The sequence below is a fragment of the Schistocerca gregaria genome, chromosome 11 (genome assembly GCF_023897955.1).
Source record: "Schistocerca gregaria isolate iqSchGreg1 chromosome 11, iqSchGreg1.2, whole genome shotgun sequence".
NCBI classification, from domain to species: domain Eukaryota; kingdom Metazoa; phylum Arthropoda; class Insecta; order Orthoptera; family Acrididae; genus Schistocerca; species Schistocerca gregaria.
Window position 1 is genome coordinate 27,849,857 of NC_064930.1, and position 17,710 is coordinate 27,867,566.

Consider the following 17,710-nt stretch of genomic DNA (forward strand, 5'->3'; position numbering starts at 1 on the left):
GGTTCTGCAAGATGGCGACCTTATGGCCGTGGCCAGCTGTGCCAGGTGGAGCAGAGTCAGTGAGATTCTGGCAGGTGCCGACTGTAGGGCCGTGGCCAGCTGCGCCAGGTGGAGCACGAGAGTCAGTGAGGCTCTGGAAGGTGGCGAATGTAGAGCCGTGGCGAGCTGCGCCAGGTGGAGCACGAGAGTCAGTGAGGTTGTGGAAGGTAGCGAATGTAGAGCCGTGGCCAGCTGCGCCAGGTGGAGCGGGAGTGTCAGTGAGGTTCTGGAAGGTGGCGACCTTATGGCCGTGGCCAGCTGCGCCAGGTGGAGCAGGAGAGTCAGTGAGGTTCAGGAAGGTGGCGACTGTAGAGCCGTGGCCATCTGTGCTGAGATGGAGCAGGAGAGTCAGTGAGGTTCTGGAAGGTGGCGACTGCAGAGCTGTGGCCAGCTGCACCAGGTGGAGCACGAGAGTCAGTGAGGTTGTGGAAGGTGGCGAGTGTAGAGCCATGGCGATCTGCGCCAGGTGGAGCAGGAGAGTCAATGAGGTTCAGGAAGGTGGCGACTGTAGAGCCGTGCCCAGCTGCGCCAGGTGGAGCACGACAGTCAGTGAGGTTCTGGAATGTGGCGACTGTAGAGCCGTGGCCAGCTGCGCCATTGGGGCACGAGAGACAGAGAGGTTCTGGAAGGTGGCGACTGTAGAGCCGTGGCCAGCTGCACCAGGTGGAGCACGAGAGTCAGTGAGGTTGTGGAAGGTGGCGAGTGTAGAGCCATGGCTATCTGCGCCAGGTGGAGCAGGAGAGTCAATGAGGTTCAGGAAGGTGGCGACTGTAGAGCCGTGCCCAGCTGCGCCAGGTGGAGCACGACAGTCAGTGAGGTTCTGGAATGTGGCGACTGTAGAGCCGTGGCCAGCTGCGCCATTGGGGCACGAGAGACAGAGAGGTTCTGGAAGGTGGCGACTGTAGAGCCGTGGCCAGCTGCACCAGGTGGAGCACGAGAGTCAGTGAGGTTGTGGAAGGTGGCGACTGTAGAGCCATGGCTATCTGCGCCAGGTGGAGCAGGAGAGTCAATGAGGTTCAGGAAGGTGGCGACTGTAGAGCCGTGCCCAGCTGCGCCAGGTGGAGCACGACAGTCAGTGAGGTTCTGGAAGGTGGCGACTGTAGAGCCGTGGCCAGCTGCGCCATTGGGGCAAGAGAGACAGAGAGGTTCTGGAAGGTGGCGACTGTAGAGCCGTGGCCAGCTGCGCCAGACGGAGCTGGAGACTCAGTGAGGTTTTCGAAGGTGGCGACTGTAGAGCAGTTGCCAGCTGCGCCAGGTGGAGCAGGAGACTCAATGAGGTTCTGGAAGGTGGCGACTGTAGAGCCGTGGCCAGCTGCGCCAGGTGGAGCAGGAGAGTCAGTGAGGTTCTGGAACGTGGCGACTGTAGAGACGTGGCCAGCTGCGCCAGGTGGAGCACGAGAGTCAGTGAGGTTGTGGAAGGTGGCGACTGAAGAGCCGTGGCCAGCTGCACCAGGTGGAGCAGGAGAGTCAGTGAGGTTCAGGAAGGTGGCGACTGTAGAGCTGTGGCCATCTGCGCCAGGTGGAGCAGGAGAGTCTGTGAAGTTCTGGAAGGTGGCGACTGTAGAGCCGTGGCCAGCTGCGCCAGGTGGAGCAGGAGTCAGTGACGTTCAGGAAGGTGGCGACTGCAGAGCCGTGGCCAGCTGTGCCAGGTGGAGCACGCAGGTCAGTGAGGTTGTGGAAGGTGGCGACTGTAGAGCCGTGGCCACCTACGCCAGGTGGAAAAGGAGCATCAGTGAGGTTCTGCAAGTTGGCGACCTTATGGCCGTGGCCAGCTGCGCCAGGTGGAGCAGGAGACTCAGTGAGGTTCTGGCAGGTAGCGACTGCAGAGCCGTGGCCAGGGGTGCCAGGTGGAGCACGAGAGTCAGTGAGACTCTGGAAATTGGCGGAAGTAGAGCCGTGGCCAGCTGCGCCAGGTGGAGCACGACAGTCAGTGAGGTTGTGGAAGGTGGCGACTGTAGAGCCTTGGCCAGCTGCGCCAGGTGGAGCAGGAGAGTCAGTGAGGTTCAAGAAGGTGGCGACTGTAGAGCCGTGGCCATCTGCACCGAGGTGGAACAGGAGAGTCAGTGAGGTTCTGGAAGGTAGCGAATGTAGAGCCGTGGCCAGCTGCGCCAGGTGGAGCGGGAGTGTCAGTGAGGTTCTGGAAGGTGGCGACCTTATGGCCGTGGCCAGCTGCGCCAGGTGGAGCAGGAGAGTCAGTGAGGTTCAGGAAGGTGGCGACTGTAGAGCCGTGGCCATCTGTGCTGAGATGGAGCAGGAGAGTCAGTGAGGTTCTGGAAGGTGGCGACTGTAGAGCTGTGGCCAGCTGCACCAGGTGGAGCACGAGAGTCAGTGAGGTTGTGGAAGGTGGCGAGTGTAGAGCCATGGCGATCTGCGCCAGGTGGAGCAGGAGAGTCAATGAGGTTCAGGAAGGTGGCGACTGTAGAGCCATGCCCAGCTGCGCCAGGTGGAGCACGACAGTCAGTGAGGTTCTGGAAGGTGGCGACTGTAGAGCCGTGGCCAGCTGCGCCATTGGGGCACGAGAGACAGAGAGGTTCTGGAAGGTGGCGACTGTAGAGCCGTGGCCAGCTGCGCCAGGCGGAGCTGGAGACTCAGTGAGGTTTTGGAAGGTGGCGACTGTAGAGCAGTTGCCAGCTGCGCCAGGTGGAGCAGGAGACTCAATGAGGTTCTGGAAGGTGGCGACTGTAGAGCCGTGGTCAGCTGCGCCAGGTGGAGCAGGAGAGTCAGTGAGGTTATGGATCGTGGTGACTGTAGAGCTGTGGACAGCTGCGCCAGGTGGAGCACGAAAGTCAGTGAGGTATTGGAAGGTGGTGACTGAAGAGCCGTGGCAAGTTGTGCCAGGTGGAACACGAGAGTCAGTGATGTTCTGGAAGGTGGCGACTGTAGAGCCGTGGCCATCTGTGCCAGGTGGGGCAGGAGACTCAGTGAGGTATTGGAAGGTGGCGACTGTAGAGCAGTGACCAGCTGCGCCAGGTGGAGCAGGAGACTCAATGAGGTTCTGGAAGGTGGCGACTGTAGAGCCGTGGCCAGCTGTGCCAGGTGGCGCAGGAGAGTCAGTGAGGTTCTGGATCGTGGTGACTTTAGAGCCATAGCCAGCTGCGCCAGGTGGAGTGCGAGAGTCAGTGAGGTTCTGGAAGGTAACGACTGTAGAGCCATGGCCAGCTGCGCCAGGTGGAACACGAGAGTCAATGAGGTTCTGGAAGGTGGCGATTGTAGAGCCGTGGCCAGCTCCACCAGGTGGAGCACGAGAGTCAGTGAGGTTCTGGAAGGTGGCGACTGTAGAGCCGTGGCCAGCTGCGCCAGGTGGAGTAGCAGAGTCTGTGAGGTTCTGGAAGGTGGCGACTGTAGAGCCGTGGCCAGCTGCGCCAGGTGGAGCATGAGAGTCAGTGAGGTTGTGGAAGGTGGTGACTGTAGAGCCGTGGCCAGCTGCGCCAGGTGGAGCAGGAGACTCAATGAGGTTCTGGAAGGTGGCGACTGTAGAGCCGTGGCCAGCTGCGCCAGGTGGAGCAGTAGAGTCAGTGAGGTTCTGGATCGTGGGGACTGTAGAGCCATAGCCAGCTGCGCCAGGTGGAGTGCGAGAGTCAGTGAGGTTCTGGAAGGTAACGACTGTAGAGCCGTGGCCAGCTGCGCCAGGTGGAGCATGAGAGTCAGTGAGGTTGAGGAAGGTGGCGACTGTAGAGCCGTGGCCAGCTGCGCCAGGTGGAGCAGGAGAGTCAGTGAGGTTCTGGAAGGTGGCGACTGTAGTGCCGTGGCCATCTGCGCCAAGTGGAGCACGAGAGTCAGTGAGGTTGTGGAAGGTGGCGACTGATGAGCCGTGGTCAGCTGCGCCAGGTGGAGCAGGAGAGTCTGTGAAGTTGTGGAAGGTGGCGACTGTAGAGCCGTGGCCAGCTGCGCCAGGTGGAGCAGGAGAGTCAGTAACATTCAGGAAGGTGGCGACTGTAGAGCCGTGGCCAGCTGTGCGAGGTGGAGCATGAAGGTCAGTTACATTGTGGAAGGTGGCGACTGATGAGCCGTGGCCAGCTGCGCCAGGTGGAGCAGGAGAGTCTGTGAAGTTCTGGAAGGTGGCGACTGTAGAGCCGTGGCCAGCTGCGCCAGGTGGAGCAGGAGAGTCAGTGATGTTCAGGAAGGTGGCGACTGTAGAGCCGTGGCCAGCTGTGCGAGTTGGAGCATGAAGGTCAGTTACATTGTGGAAGGTGGCAACTGTAGAGCCGTAGCCAGCTGGAGAGTCAGTGAGGTTCTGGATCATGGTGACTGTAGAGCCATGGCCAGCTGTTCCAGGTGGAGCGCGAGAGTCAGTGAGGTTCTAGAAGGTAACGACTGTAGAGCCGTGGCCAGCTGCGCCAGGTGAAACACGAGGGTCAATGAGGTTCTTGAAGGTGGCGACTGTAGAGCCGTGGTAAGCTGCACCGCGTGGAGCACGAGAGTCAGTGAGGTTCTGGAAGGTGGCGACTGTAGAGACGTGGCCAACTGCGCCAGGTGGAGCATGAGAGTCAGTGAGGTTGTGGAAGGTGGCGACTGAAGAGCCGTGGCCAGCTGCGCCAGGTGGAGCGGGAGAGCCATTGAGGTTCAGGAAGGTGGCGACTGTAGAGCCGTGGCCATCTGTGCCAGGTGGAGCGTGAGAGTCTGTGAAGTTTTGGAAGGTGGCGACTGTAGAGCCGTGGCCAGCTGCGCCTGGTTTAGCAGGAGATTAAGTGACGTTCTGGAAGGTGGCGACTGTAGAGCCATGGCCAGCTGTGCCAGGTGGAGCACGAGAGTCAGTGAGGTTGTGGAAGGTGGCGACTGTGGAGCCATGGCCAGCTGCGCCAGGTCGAGCAGGAGAGTCAGTGAGGTTCTGCAAGATGGCGACCTTATGGCCGTGGCCAGCTGTGCCAGGTGGAGCAGAGTCAGTGAGATTCTGGCAGGTGCCGACTGTAGGGCCGTGGCCAGCTGCGCCAGGTGGAGCACGAGAGTCAGTGAGGCTCTGGAAGGTGGCGAATGTAGAGCCGTGGCGAGCTGCGCCAGGTGGAGCACGAGAGTCAGTGAGGTTGTGGAAGGTAGCGAATGTAGAGCCGTGGCCAGCTGCGCCAGGTGGAGCGGGAGTGTCAGTGAGGTTCTGGAAGGTGGCGACCTTATGGCCGTGGCCAGCTGCGCCAGGTGGAGCAGGAGAGTCAGTGAGGTTCAGGAAGGTGGCGACTGTAGAGCCGTGGCCATCTGTGCTGAGATGGAGCAGGAGAGTCAGTGAGGTTCTGGAAGGTGGCGACTGTAGAGCTGTGGCCAGCTGCACCAGGTGGAGCACGAGAGTCAGTGAGGTTGTGGAAGGTGGCGAGTGTAGAGCCATGGCGATCTGCGCCAGGTGGAGCAGGAGAGTCAATGAGGTTCAGGAAGGTGGCGACTGTAGAGCCGTGCCCAGCTGCGCCAGGTGGAGCACGACAGTCAGTGAGGTTCTGGAATGTGGCGACTGTAGAGCCGTGGCCAGCTGCGCCATTGGGGCACGAGAGACAGAGAGGTTCTGGAAGGTGGCGACTGTAGAGCCGTGGCCAGCTGCACCAGGTGGAGCACGAGAGTCAGTGAGGTTGTGGAAGGTGGCGAGTGTAGAGCCATGGCTATCTGCGCCAGGTGGAGCAGGAGAGTCAATGAGGTTCAGGAAGGTGGCGACTGTAGAGCCGTGCCCAGCTGCGCCAGGTGGAGCACGACAGTCAGTGAGGTTCTGGAATGTGGCGACTGTAGAGCCGTGGCCAGCTGCGCCATTGGGGCACGAGAGACAGAGAGGTTCTGGAAGGTGGCGACTGTAGAGCCGTGGCCAGCTGCACCAGGTGGAGCACGAGAGTCAGTGAGGTTGTGGAAGGTGGCGACTGTAGAGCCATGGCTATCTGCGCCAGGTGGAGCAGGAGAGTCAATGAGGTTCAGGAAGGTGGCGACTGTAGAGCCGTGCCCAGCTGCGCCAGGTGGAGCACGACAGTCAGTGAGGTTCTGGAAGGTGGCGACTGTAGAGCCGTGGCCAGCTGCGCCATTGGGGCAAGAGAGACAGAGAGGTTCTGGAAGGTGGCGACTGTAGAGCCGTGGCCAGCTGCGCCAGACGGAGCTGGAGACTCAGTGAGGTTTTCGAAGGTGGCGACTGTAGAGCAGTTGCCAGCTGCGCCAGGTGGAGCAGGAGACTCAATGAGGTTCTGGAAGGTGGCGACTGTAGAGCCGTGGCCAGCTGCGCCAGGTGGAGCAGGAGAGTCAGTGAGGTTATGGATCGTGGTGACTGTAGAGCTGTGGACAGTTGCGCCAGGTGGAGCACGAAAGTCAGTGAGGTATTGGAAGGTGGTGACTGAAGAGCCGTGGCCAGTTGTGCCAGGTGGAACACGAGAGTCAGTGATGTTCTGGAAGGTGGCGACTGTAGAGCCGTGGCCATCTGCGCCAGGTGGAGCAGGAGACTCAGTGAGGTATTGGAAGGTGGCGACTGTAGAGCAGTGACCAGCTGCGCCAGGTGGAGCAGGAGACTCAATGAGGTTCTCAAGGTGGCGACTGTAGAGCCGTGGCCAGCGGCGCCAGGTGGCGCAGGAGAGTCAGTGAGGTTCTGGATCGTGGTGACTTTAGAGCCATAGCCAGCTGCGCCAGGTGGAGTGCGAGAGTCAGTGAGGTTCTGGAAGGTAACGACTGTAGAGCCGTGGCCAGCTGCGCCAGGTGGAACACGAGAGTCAATGAGGTTCTGGAAGGTGGCAATTGTAGAGCCGTGGCCAGCTCCACCAGGTGGAGCACGAGAGTCAGTGAGGTTCTGGAAGGTGGCGACTGTAGAGCCGTGGCCAGCTGCGCCAGGTGGAGTAGCAGAGTCTGTGAGGTTCTGGAAGGTGGCGACTGTAGAGCCGTGGCCAGCTGCGCCAGGTGGAGCATGAGAGTCAGTGAGGTTGTGGAAGGTGGTGACTGTAGAGCCGTGGCCAGCTGCGCCAGGTGGAGCAGGAGACTCAATGAGGTTCTGGAAGGTGGCGACTGTAGAGCCGTGGCCAGCTGCGCCAGGTGGAGCAGTAGAGTCAGTGAGGTTCTGGATCGTGGGGACTGTAGAGCCATAGCCAGCTGCGCCAGGTGGAGTGCGAGAGTCAGTGAGGTTCTGGAAGGTAACGACTGTAGAGCCGTGGCCAGCTGCGCCAAGTTGAACACGAGAGTCAATGAGGTTCTAGAAGGTGGCGACTGTAGAGCCGTGGCCAGCTCCACCAGGTGGAGCACGAGAGTCAGTGAGGTTCTGGAAGGCGGCGACTGTAGAGCCGTGGCCAGCTGCGCCAGGTGGAGTAGCAGTCTGTGAGGTTCTGGAAGGTGGCGACTGTAGAGCCGTGGCCAGCTGCGCCAGGTGGAGCATGAGAGTCAGTGAGGTTGAGGAAGGTGGCGACTGTAGAGCCGTGGCCAGCTGCGCCAGGTGGAGCAGGAGAGTCAGTGAGGTTCTGGAAGGTGGCGACTGTAGTGCCGTGGCCAGCTGCGCCAAGTGGAGCACGAGAGTCAGTGAGGTTGTGGAAGGTGGCGACTGATGAGCCGTGGTCAGCTGCGCCAGGTGGAGCAGGAGAGTCTGTGAAGTTGTGGAAGGTGGCGACTGTAGAGCCGTGGCCAGCTGCGCCAGGTGGAGCAGGAGAGTCAGTAACATTCAGGAAGGTGGCGACTGTAGAGCCGTGGCCAGCTGTGCGAGGTGGAGCATGAAGGTCAGTTACATTGTGGAAGGTGGCGACTGATGAGCCGTGGCCAGCTGCGCCAGGTGGAGCAGGAGAGTCTGTGAAGTTCTGGAAGGTGGCGACTGCAGAGCCGTGGCCAGCTGCGCCAGGTGGAGCAGGAGAGTCAGTGACGTTCAGGAAGGTGGCGACTGTAGAGCCGTGGCCAGCTGTGCGAGTTGGAGCATGAAGGTCAGTTACATTGTGGAAGGTGGCAACTGTAGAGCCGTAGCCAGCTGCGCCAGGTTGAGTGGGAGAGTCAGTGAGGTTCTGGATCATGGTGACTGTAGAGCCATGGCCAGCTATTCCAGGTGGAGCGCGAGAGTCAGTGAGGTTCTAGAAGGTAACGACTGTAGAGCCGTGGCCAGCTGCGCCAGGTGAAACACGAGGGTCAATGAGGTTCTTGAAGGTGGCGACTGTAGAGCCGTGGTAAGCTGCACCGCGTGGAGCACGAGAGTCAGTGAGGTTCTGGAAGGTGGCGACTGTAGAGACGTGGCCAACTGCGCCAGGTGGAGCATGAGAGTCAGTGAGGTTGTGGAAGGTGGCGACTGAAGAGCCGTGGCCAGCTGCGCCAGGTGGAGCGGGAGAGTCATTGAGGTTCAGGAAGGTGGCGACTGTAGAGCCGTGGCCATCTGTGCCAGGTGGAGCGTGAGAGTCTGTGAAGTTTTGGAAGGTGGCGACTGTAGAGCCGTGGCCAGCTGCGCCTGGTTTAGCAGGAGATTAAGTGACGTTCTGGAAGGTGGCGACTGTAGAGCCATGGCCAGCTGTGCCTGGTGGAGCACGAGAGTCAGTGAGGTTGTGGAAGGTGGCGACTGTGGAGCCATGGCCAGCTGCGCCAGGTCGAGCAGGAGAGTCAGTGAGGTTCTGCAAGGTGGCGACCTTATGGCCGTGGCCAGCTGTGCCAGGTGGAGCAGAGTCAGTGAGATTCTGGCAGGTGCCGACTGTAGGGCCGTGGCCAGCTGCGCCCGGTGGAGCACGAGAGTCAGTGAGGCTCTGGAAGGTGGCGAATGTAGAGCCGTGGCGAGCTGCGCCAGGTGGAGCACGAGAGTCAGTGAGGTTGTGGAAGGTGGCGACTGTAGAGCCTTGGCCAGCTGCTCCAGGTGGAGCGGGAGAGTCAGTGAGGTTCAGGAAGGTGGCGACTGTAGAGCCGTGGCCAGCTGCGCCAGGTGGAGTAGCAGAGTCTGTGAGGTTCTGGAAGGTGGCGACTGTAGAGCCGTGGCCAGCTGCGCCAGGTGGAGCATGAGAGTCAGTGAGGTTGTGGAAGGTGGTGACTGTAGAGCCGTGGCCAGCTGCGCCAGGTGGAGCAGGAGACTCAATGAGGTTCTGGAAGGTGGCGACTGTAGAGCCGTGGCCAGCTGCGCCAGGTGGAGCAGTAGAGTCAGTGAGGTTCTGGATCGTGGGGACTGTAGAGCCATAGCCAGCTGCGCCAGGTGGAGTGCGAGAGTCAGTGAGGTTCCTGAAGGTAACGACTGTAGAGCCGTGGCCAGCTGTGCCAGGTGGAACACGAGAGTCAATGAGGTTCTGGAAGGTGGCGACTGTAGAGCCGTGGCCAGCTCCACCAGGTGGAGCACGAGAGTCAGTGAGGTTCTGGAAGGTGGCGACTGTAGAGCCGTGTCCAGCTGCGCCAGGTGGAGTAGCAGTCTGTGAGGTTCTGGAAGGTGGCGACTGTAGAGCCGTGGCCAGCTGCGCCAGGTGGAGCATGAGAGTCAGTGAGGTTGTGGAAGGTGGCGACTGTAGAGCCGTGGCCAGCTGCGCCAGGTGGAGCAGGAGAGTCAGTGAGGTTCTGGAAGGTGGCGACTGTAGTGCCGTGGCCAGCTGCGCCAGGTGGAGCACGAGAGTCAGTGAGGTTGTGGAAGGTGGCGACTGATGAGCCGTGGTCAGCTGCGCCAGGTGGAGCAGGAGAGTCTGTGAAGTTGTGGAAGGTGGCGACTGTAGAGCCGTGGCCAGCTGCGCCAGGTGGAGCAGGAGAGTCAGTAACGTTCAGGAAGGTGGCGACTGTAGAGCCGTGGCCAGCTGTGCGAGGTGGAGCATGAGAGTCAGTGAGGTTGTGGAAGGTGGCGACTGAAGAGCCGTGGCCAGCTGCGCCAGGTGGAGCGGGAGAGTCATTGAGGTTCAGGAAGGTGGCGACTGTAGAGCCGTGGCCAGCTGCGCCAGGTGGAGCAGGAGAGTCAGTGACGTTCAGGAAGGTGGCGACTGTAGAGCCGTGGCCAGCTGTGCGAGTTGGAGCATGAAGGTCAGTTACATTGTGGAAGGTGGCAACTGTAGAGCCGTAGCCAGCTGCGCCAGGTTGAGTGGGAGAGTCAGTGAGGTTCTGGATCATGGTGACTGTAGAGCCATGGCCAGCTGTTCCAGGTGGAGCGCGAGAGTCAGTGAGGTTCTAGAAGGTAACGACTGTAGAGCCGTGGCCAGCTGCGCCAGGTGAAACACGAGGGTCAATGAGGTTCTTGAAGGTGGCGACTGTAGAGCCGTGGTAAGCTGCACCGCGTGGAGCACGAGAGTCAGTGAGGTTCTGGAAGGTGGCGACTGTAGAGACGTGGCCAACTGCGCCAGGTGGAGCATGAGAGTGAGGTTGTGGAAGGTGGCGACTGAAGAGCCGTGGCCAGCTGCGCCAGGTGGAGCGGGAGAGTCATTGAGGTTCAGGAAAGTGGCGACTGTAGAGCCGTGGCCATCTGTGCCAGGTGGAGCATGAGAGTCTGTGAAGTTCTGGAAGGTGGCGACTGTAGAGCCGTGGCCAGCTGCGGCTGGTTTAGCAGGAGATTAAGTGACGTTCTGGAAGGTGGCGACTGTAGAGCCATGGCCAGCTGTGCCAGGTGGAGCACGAGAGTCAGTGAGGTTGTGGAAGGTGGCGACTGTAGAGCCATGGCCAGCTGCGCCAGGTCGAGCAGGAGAGTCAGTGAGGTTCTGCAAGATGGCGACCTTATGGCCATGGCCAGCTGTGCCAGGTGGAGCAGAGTCAGTGAGATTCTGGCAGGTGCCGACTGTAGGGCCGTGGCCAGCTGCGCCAGGTGGAGCACGAGAGTCAGTGAGGCTCTGGAAGGTGGCGAATGTAGAGCCGTGGCGAGCTGCGCCAGGTGGAGCACGAGAGTCAGTGAGGTTGTGGAAGGTGGCGACTGTAGAGCCTTGGCCAGCTGCTCCAAGTGGAGCGGGAGAGTCAGTGAGGTTCAGGAAGGTGGCGACTGTAGAGCTGTGGCCAGCTGCACCAGGTGGAGCACGAGATTCAGTGAGGTCTTGGAAGGTGGCGACTGTAGAGCCGTGGCCAGGTGCGCCAGGTGGAGCAGGAGAGTCAGTGAGGTTCAGGAAGGTGGCTACTGTATAGTCGTGGCCAGCTGCATCAAATGGAGCAGGAGAGTCAGTGTGGTTCTGGAAGGTGGCGACTGTAGAGCCGTGGACAGCTGTGCCTGGTGGAGCATGAGAGTCAGTGAGGTTGTGGAAGGTGGCGACTGTAAAGCCGTGGCCAGCTGCGCCAGGTGGAGCACGAGAGTCAGTGAAGTTCTGGAAGGTGGCGACTGTAGATCCGTGGCCAGCTGCGCCAGTGGAGCACGAGAGTCAGAGAGGTTCAGGAAGGTAGCGACTGTAGAGCCGTGGCCAGCTGCGCGAGGTGGAACACGAGAATCAGTGAGGTTGTGGAAGGTGGCGACTGTAGAGCCGTGGTCAGCTGTGCCTGGTGGAGCACGAGAGTCGAGGTTATGGATGGTGGCGACTGTAGACCTGAGGCAGGTGCGCCAAGTGGAGCAGGAGAGTCATTGAGGTTCTGGAAGGTGGCGACTGTAGAGCCTCGGCCAGCTGCACCAGGTGGAGCGGGAGAGTCAATGAGGTTCTGGATCTTGGTGACTGTAGAGCCATGGTCAGCTGCGCCAGGTGGAGCGCGAGAGTCAGTGAGGTTCTGGAAGGTAACAACTGTAAAGCCGTATCCAGCTGCGCCAGATGGAACACGAGAGTCAATGAGGTTCTGGAAGGTGGCGACTGTAGAGCCGTGGCCAGCTGCACCAGGTTCAGCATGAGAGTCAGTGAGATTGTGGAAGTTGGTGACTGTAAAACCGTGGCCAGCTGCGCCAGGTGGAGCATTAGAGTCAGTAAGGTTCTGGAAGGTGGCGACTGTAGAGCCGTGACCAGCTGCGCCAGGTGGTTCATGAGAGTCAGTGAGGTTGTGGAAGCTGGCGACTGTAGAGCCGTGGCCATCTGTGCCAGCTGGAGCAGGAGAGTCTGTGAAGTTCTGGAAGTTGGCGACTGTAGAGCCGTGTCCAGCTGCACCTGGTTTAGCAGGAGATTAAATGACGTTCTGGAAGGTGGCAACTGTAGAGCCGTGGCCAGCTGCGCCAGGTCGAGCAGGAGAGTCAGTGAGGTTTTGCAAGATGGCGACCTTATGGCCATGGCCAACTGTGCAAGGTGGAGCAGGAGAGTCAGTGAGGTTCCGGTAGGTGGCGATTGTTGAACCGTGGCCAGCTGCGCCAGGTGGAGTACGAGAGTCAGTGAGGCTCTGGAAGGTGGCGAATGTAGAGCCGTGGCCAGCTGCGCCAGGTGGGGCACGAGAGTCAGTGAGTTTGTGGAAGGTGGCGACTGTAGTGCCTTGGCCAGCTGCGCCAGGTGGAGCGGGAGAGTCAGTGAGGTTCAGGAAGGTGGCGACTGTAGGGCCGTGGCCAGCTGCACCAGGTGGAGCAGGAGATTCAGTGAGGTCTTGGAAGGTGGCGACTGTAGAGCCGTGGCCAGCTGCGCCAGGTGCAGCAGGAGAGTCAGTGAGGTTCAGGAACGTGGCTTCTGTAGAGCCTTGGCCAGCTGCACTAGATGGAGCAGGAGAGTCAGTGTGTTTCTGGAAGGTGGCGAATGTAGAGCCGTGGCCAGCTGCGCCAAGAGGAGCAGGAGAGTCATTGAGGCTCTGGAAGGTGGCGACTGTAGAGCCGTGGCCACATGCGCCAGGTGGAGTGTGAGAGTGTGAGGTTGTGGAAGGTGGCGACTGTAGAGCCATAGCCAGCTGCGCCAGGTGGAGCAGGAGAGTCAGTGAGGTTCTGCAAGATGGCGACCTTATGGCCGTGGCCACCTGCGCCAGGAGGAGCACGAGAGTCAGTGAGGTTCTTGCAGGTGGCGACTGTAGAGCCGTGGCCAGCTGCGCCACTGGAACACGAGAGTCAGTGAGGTTGTGGAAGGTGGCGACTGTAGAGCCTTGGCCAGCAGCGCCAGGTGGAGCAGGAGAGTCAGTGAGGTTCAGGAAGGTGGCAACTGTAGAGCCGTTGCCATCTACGCCGAGGTGGAGCAGGAGAGTCAGTGAGGTTTTGGAAGGTGGCGACTGTAGAGCCGTGGCCAGCTGCGCCTGGTGGAGCACGAGAAACGAGGTTCTGGAAGGTGGCGACTGTAGACCTCAGCCAGCTGCGCCAAGTGGAGCAGGAGAGTCAATGAGGTTCTGGAAGGTGGCGACTGTAGAGCTGTGGACACCTGCACCAGGTGGAGCGTGAGAGTCTGTGAGGTTGTGGAAGGTGGCGACTGTAGAGCAGTGGCCAGCTGCGCCAGGTGGAGCACGAGAGTCAGTGAGGTTCAGGAAAGGGGTGGCTGTAGAGCGGTTGCCATCTGCGCCAGGTGGAGCAGCAGAGCCTGTGAGGTTCTGGAAGGTGGCGACTGTGGAGCTGTGGCCAGCTGCGCCAGTGGAGCACGAGAGTCAGAGAGGTTCGGGAAGGTGGCGACTGTAGAGCCGTAGCCAGCTGCGCCAGGTGGAACACGAGAATCAGTGAGGTTCTGGAAGGTGGCGACTGTAGAGCCGTGGCCAGCTGCGCCTGGTGGAGCACGAGAGTCGAGGTTATGGAAGGTGGCGACTGTAGACCTGAGCCAGGTGCGCCAAGTGGAGCAGGAGAGTCATTGAGGTTCTGGAAGGTGGCGACTGTAGAGCCGTGGCCAGGTGGAGCGGGAGAGTCAGTAAGGTTCTGGATCGTTGTGACTGTAGAGCCATGGCCAACTGCGCCAGGTGGAGTGCGAGAGTCAGTGAGGTTCTGGAAGGTAACGACTGTAGAGTCGTGGCCAGCTGCACCAAGTGGAGCATGAAAGTCAGTGAGGTTGTGGAAGGTGGCGACTGTAGAGCCGTGGCCAGCTGCGATAGGTGGAGGATTAGAGTCAGTGAGGTTCTGGAGGGTGGCGACTGTAGAGCCGTGGCCAGCTGCGCCAGGTGGAGCATGAGAGTCAGTGAGGTTGTGGAAGGTGGCGACTGAAGAGCCGTGGCCAGCTGCGCCAGGTGGAGCGGGAGAGTCAGTGAGGTTCAGGAAGCTGGCGACTGTAGAGCCGTGGCCATCTGTGCCAGCTAGAGCAGGAGAGTCTGTGATGTTCTGGAAGGTGGCGACTGTAGAGCCGTGGCAGGCTGCGCCTGGTTTAGCAGGAGATTAAGTGACGTTCTGGGAGGTGGCGAATGTAGAGATAGCCAGCTGCGCCAGGTCGAGCAGGAGAGTCAGTGAGGTTCTGCAAGATGGCGACCTTATGGCTGTGGCCAGCTGTGCCAGGTGGAGCAGGAGAGTCAGTGAGGTTCTGGCAGGTGGTGACTGTAGAACTGTGGCCAGCTGCGCCAGGTGGAGCACGAGAGTCAGTGAGGCTCTGGAAGGTGGCGAATGTAGAGCCGTGGAAAGCTGCGCCAGGTGGAGCACGAGAGTCAGTGAGGTTGTGGAAGGTGGCGACTGTAGAGCCTTGGCCAGCTGTGCCAGGTGGAACACGAGAGTCAGTGAGGTTATGGAAGGTGGCGACTGTAGACCTGAGCCAGGTGCGTCAAGTGGAGCAGGAGAGTCATTGAGGTTCTTGAAGGTGGCGACTGTAGAGCCGTGGCCAGCTGCGCCAGGTGGAGCGGGAGAGTCAGTAAGGTTCTGGATCGTGGTGACTGTAGAGCCATGGCCAACTGCGCCAGGTGGAGTGCGAGAGTCAGTGAGGTTCTGGAAGGTAACGACTGTAGAGTCGTGGCCAGCTGCGCCAGATGGAACACGAGAGTCAATGAGGTTCTGGAAGGTGGCGACTGTAGAGCCGTGGCCAGCTGCGCCTGGTGGAGCACGAGATTCGAGGTTATGGAAGGTGGCGACTGTAGACCTGAGCCAGGTGCGCCAAGTGGAGCAGGAGAGTCATTGAGGTTCTTGAAGGTGGCGACTGTAGAGCCGTGGCCAGCTGCGCCAGGTGGAGCGGGAGAGTCAGTAAGGTTCTGGATCGTGGTGACTGTAGAGCCATGTCCAACTGCGCCAGGTGGAGTGCGAGAGTCAGTGAGGTTCTGGAAGGTAACGACTGTAGAGTCGTGGCCAGCTGCGCCAGATGGAACACGAGAGTCAATGAGGTTCTGGAAGGTGGCGACTCTAGAGCCGTGGCCAGCTGCACCAGGTGGAGCACGAGAGTCAGTGAGGTTCTGGAAGGTGGCGACTGTAGAGCCGTGGCCAGCTGCACCAAGTGGAGCATGAAAGTCAGTGAGGTTGTGGAAGGTGGCGACTGTAGAACCGGGGCCAGCTGCGATAGGTGGAGGATTAGAGTCAGTGAGGTTCTGGAGGGTGGCGACTGTAGAGCCGTGGCCAGCTGCGCCAGGTGGAGCATGAGAGTCAGTGAGGTTGTGGAAGGTGGCGACTGAAGAGCCGTGGCCAGCTGCACCAGGTGGAGCGGGAGAGTCAGTGAGGTTCAGGAAGCTGGCGACTGTAGAGCCGTGGCCATCTGTGCCAGCTAGAACAGGAGAGTCTGTGAAGTTCTGGAAGGTGGCGACTGTAGAGCCGTGGCCAGCTGCGCCTGGTTTAGCAGGAGATTAAGTGACGTTCTGGGAGGTGGCGAATGTAGAGCCGTGGCCAGCTGCGCCAGGTCGAGCAGGAGAGTCAGTGAGGTTCTGCAAGATGGCGACCTTATGGCCGTGGCCAGCTGTGCCAGGTGGAGCAGGAGAGTCAATGAGGTTCTGGCAGGTGGTGACTGTAGAAGTGTGGCCAGCTGCGCCAGGTGGAACACGAGAGTCAGTGAGGTTCTGGAAGGTGGCGACTGTAGAGCCTTGGCCAGCTGCGCCAGGTGGAGCGGGAGAGTGAGTGAGGTTCAGGAAGGTGGCGACTGTAGAGCCATGGCCAGCTGCGCCAGGTCGAGCAGGAGAGTCAGTGAGGTTCTGCAAGATGGCGACCTTATGGCCGTGGCCAGCTGTGCCAGGTGGAGCAGAGTCAGTGAGATTCTGGCAGGTGCCGACTGTAGGGCCGTGGCCAGCTGCCCCAGGTGGAGCACGAGAGTCAGTGAGGCTCTGGAAGGTGGCGAATGTAGAGCCGTGGCGAGCTGCGCCAGGTGGAGCACGAGAGTCAGTGAGGTTGTGGAAGGTGGCGACTGTAGAGCCTTGGCCAGCTGCTCCAGGTGGAGCACGAGAGTCGAGGTTATGGAAGGTGGCGACTGTAGACCTGAGCCAGGTGCGCCAAGTGGAGCAGGAGAGTCATTGAGGTTCTTGAAGGTGGCGACTGTACAGCCGTGGCCAGCTGCGCCAGGTGGAGCGGGAGAGTCAGTAAGGTTCTGGATCGTGGTGACTGTAGAGCCATGGCCAACTGCGCCAGGTGGAGTGCGAGAGTCAGTGAGGTTCTGGAAGGTAACGACTGTAGAGTCGTGGCCAGCTGCGCCAGATGGAACACGAGAGTCAATGAGGTTCTGGAAGGTGGCGACTCTAGAGCCGTGGCCAGCTGCACCAGGTGGAGCACGAGAGTCAGTGAGGTTCTGGAAGGTGGCGACTGTAGAGCCGTGGCCAGCTGCACCAAGTGGAGCATGAAAGTCAGTGAGGTTGTGGAGGGTGGCGACTGTAGAGCCGTGGCCAGCTGCGATAGGTGGAGGATTAGAGTCAGTGAGGTTCTGGAGGGTGGCGACTGTAGAGCCGTGGCCAGCTGCGCCAGGTGGAGCATGAGTGTCAGTGAGGTTGTGGAAGGTGGCAACTGAAGAGCCGTGGCCAGCTGCGCCAGGTGGAGCGAGAGAGTCAGTGAGGTTCAGGAAGCTGGCGACTGTAGAGCCGTGGCCATCTGTGCCAGCTAGAGCAGGAGAGTCTGTGAAGTTCTGGAAGATGGCGACTGTAGAGCCGTGGCCAGCTGCGCCTGGTTTAGCAGGAGATTAAGTGACGTTCTGGGAGGTGGCGAATGTAGAACCGTGGCCAGATGCGGCAGGTCGAGCAGGAGAGTCAGTGAGGTTCTGCAAGATGGCGACCTTATGGCCGTGGCCAGCTGTGCCAGGTGGAGCAGGAGAGTCAATGAGGTTCTGGCAGGTGGTGACTGTAGAACTGTGGCCAGCTGCGCCAGGTGGAGCACGAGAGTCAGTGAGGCTTTGGAAGGTGGCGAATGTAGAGCCGTGGAAAGCTGCGCCAGGTGGAGCACGAGAGTCAGTGAGGTTGTGGAAGGTGGCGACTGTAGAGCCTTGGCCAGCTGTGCCAGGTGGAGGGGGAGAGTCAGTGAGGTTGTGGAAGGTGGCGACTGTAGAGCCTTGGCCAGCTGCGCCAGGTGGAGCGGGAGAGTCAGTGCGGTTCTGCAAGATGGCGACCTTATGGCCGTGGCCAGCTGTGCCAGGTGGAGCAGAGTCAGTGAGATTCTGGCAGGTGCCGACTGTAGGGCCGTGGCCAGCTGCGCCAGGTGGAGCATGAGAGTCAGTGAGGCTCTGGAAGGTGGCGAATGTAGAGCCGTGGCAAGCTGCGCCAGGTGGAGCACTAGAGTCAGTGAGGTTGTGGAAGGTGGCGACTGTAGAGCCTTGGCCAGCTGCGCCAGGTGGAGCGGGAGAGTCAGTGAGGTTCTGAAAGTTGGCGACTGTAGAGCCGTGGCCACATGCGCCAGGTGGAGTGTGAGAGTCTGTGAGGTTGTGGAAGGTGGCGACTGTAGAGCCGTGGCCAGCTGCGCCAGGTGGAGCAGGAGAGTCAGTGAGGTTCTGCAAGATGGCGACCTTATGGCCGTGGCCACCTGCGCCAGGAGGAGCACGAGAGTCAGTGAGGTTCTTGCAGGTGGCGACTGTAGAGCCGTGGCCAGCTGCGCCGCTGGAGCACGAGAGTCAGTGAGGTTGTGTAAGGTGGCGACTGTAGACCTCAGCCAGCTGCG

At 60.4% G+C, this 17,710-nt stretch overlaps 3 protein-coding genes across 3 annotated transcripts in view; all 3 read right to left on the minus strand.

Moving 5' to 3' along the window:
• Positions 1-2,440: 2,440 nt before the first annotated feature.
• On the minus strand, positions 2,441-4,282 carry LOC126295004 (mucin-1-like). Its single transcript, XM_049987258.1, has 3 exons — positions 4,129-4,282; positions 3,811-4,056; positions 2,441-3,132 (listed from the first exon to the last, which is right to left on the minus strand). Exons 1-3 carry the CDS (start codon positions 4,280-4,282, stop codon positions 2,441-2,443), a joined length of 1,092 nt encoding a protein of 363 aa, XP_049843215.1.
• Positions 4,283-5,392: 1,110 nt separating this feature from the next.
• LOC126295005 (mucin-1-like) lies at positions 5,393-7,970 on the minus strand. Its single transcript, XM_049987259.1, has 4 exons — positions 7,802-7,970; positions 7,484-7,729; positions 5,935-6,478; positions 5,393-5,819 (listed from the first exon to the last, which is right to left on the minus strand). Exons 1-4 carry the CDS (start codon positions 7,968-7,970, stop codon positions 5,393-5,395), a joined length of 1,386 nt encoding a protein of 461 aa, XP_049843216.1.
• A 2,478-nt stretch (positions 7,971-10,448) lies between these two features.
• The window catches only part of LOC126295007 (mucin-2-like), a 175,132-nt gene continuing 167,870 nt past the window's right edge, over positions 10,449-17,710 (minus strand). Inside the window, exons 18-24 of the mRNA XM_049987260.1 lie at positions 16,778-17,649; positions 15,787-16,258; positions 14,142-14,738; positions 13,248-13,500; positions 12,258-12,996; positions 11,415-11,738; positions 10,449-11,215 (exon numbers count right to left, since the gene is read on the minus strand). Of these exons, the coding sequence (XP_049843217.1) occupies positions 10,449-11,215; positions 11,415-11,738; positions 12,258-12,996; positions 13,248-13,500; positions 14,142-14,738; positions 15,787-16,258; positions 16,778-17,649 (4,024 nt within the window). The remainder of the gene's footprint in view (positions 11,216-11,414; positions 11,739-12,257; positions 12,997-13,247; positions 13,501-14,141; positions 14,739-15,786; positions 16,259-16,777; positions 17,650-17,710) is intronic.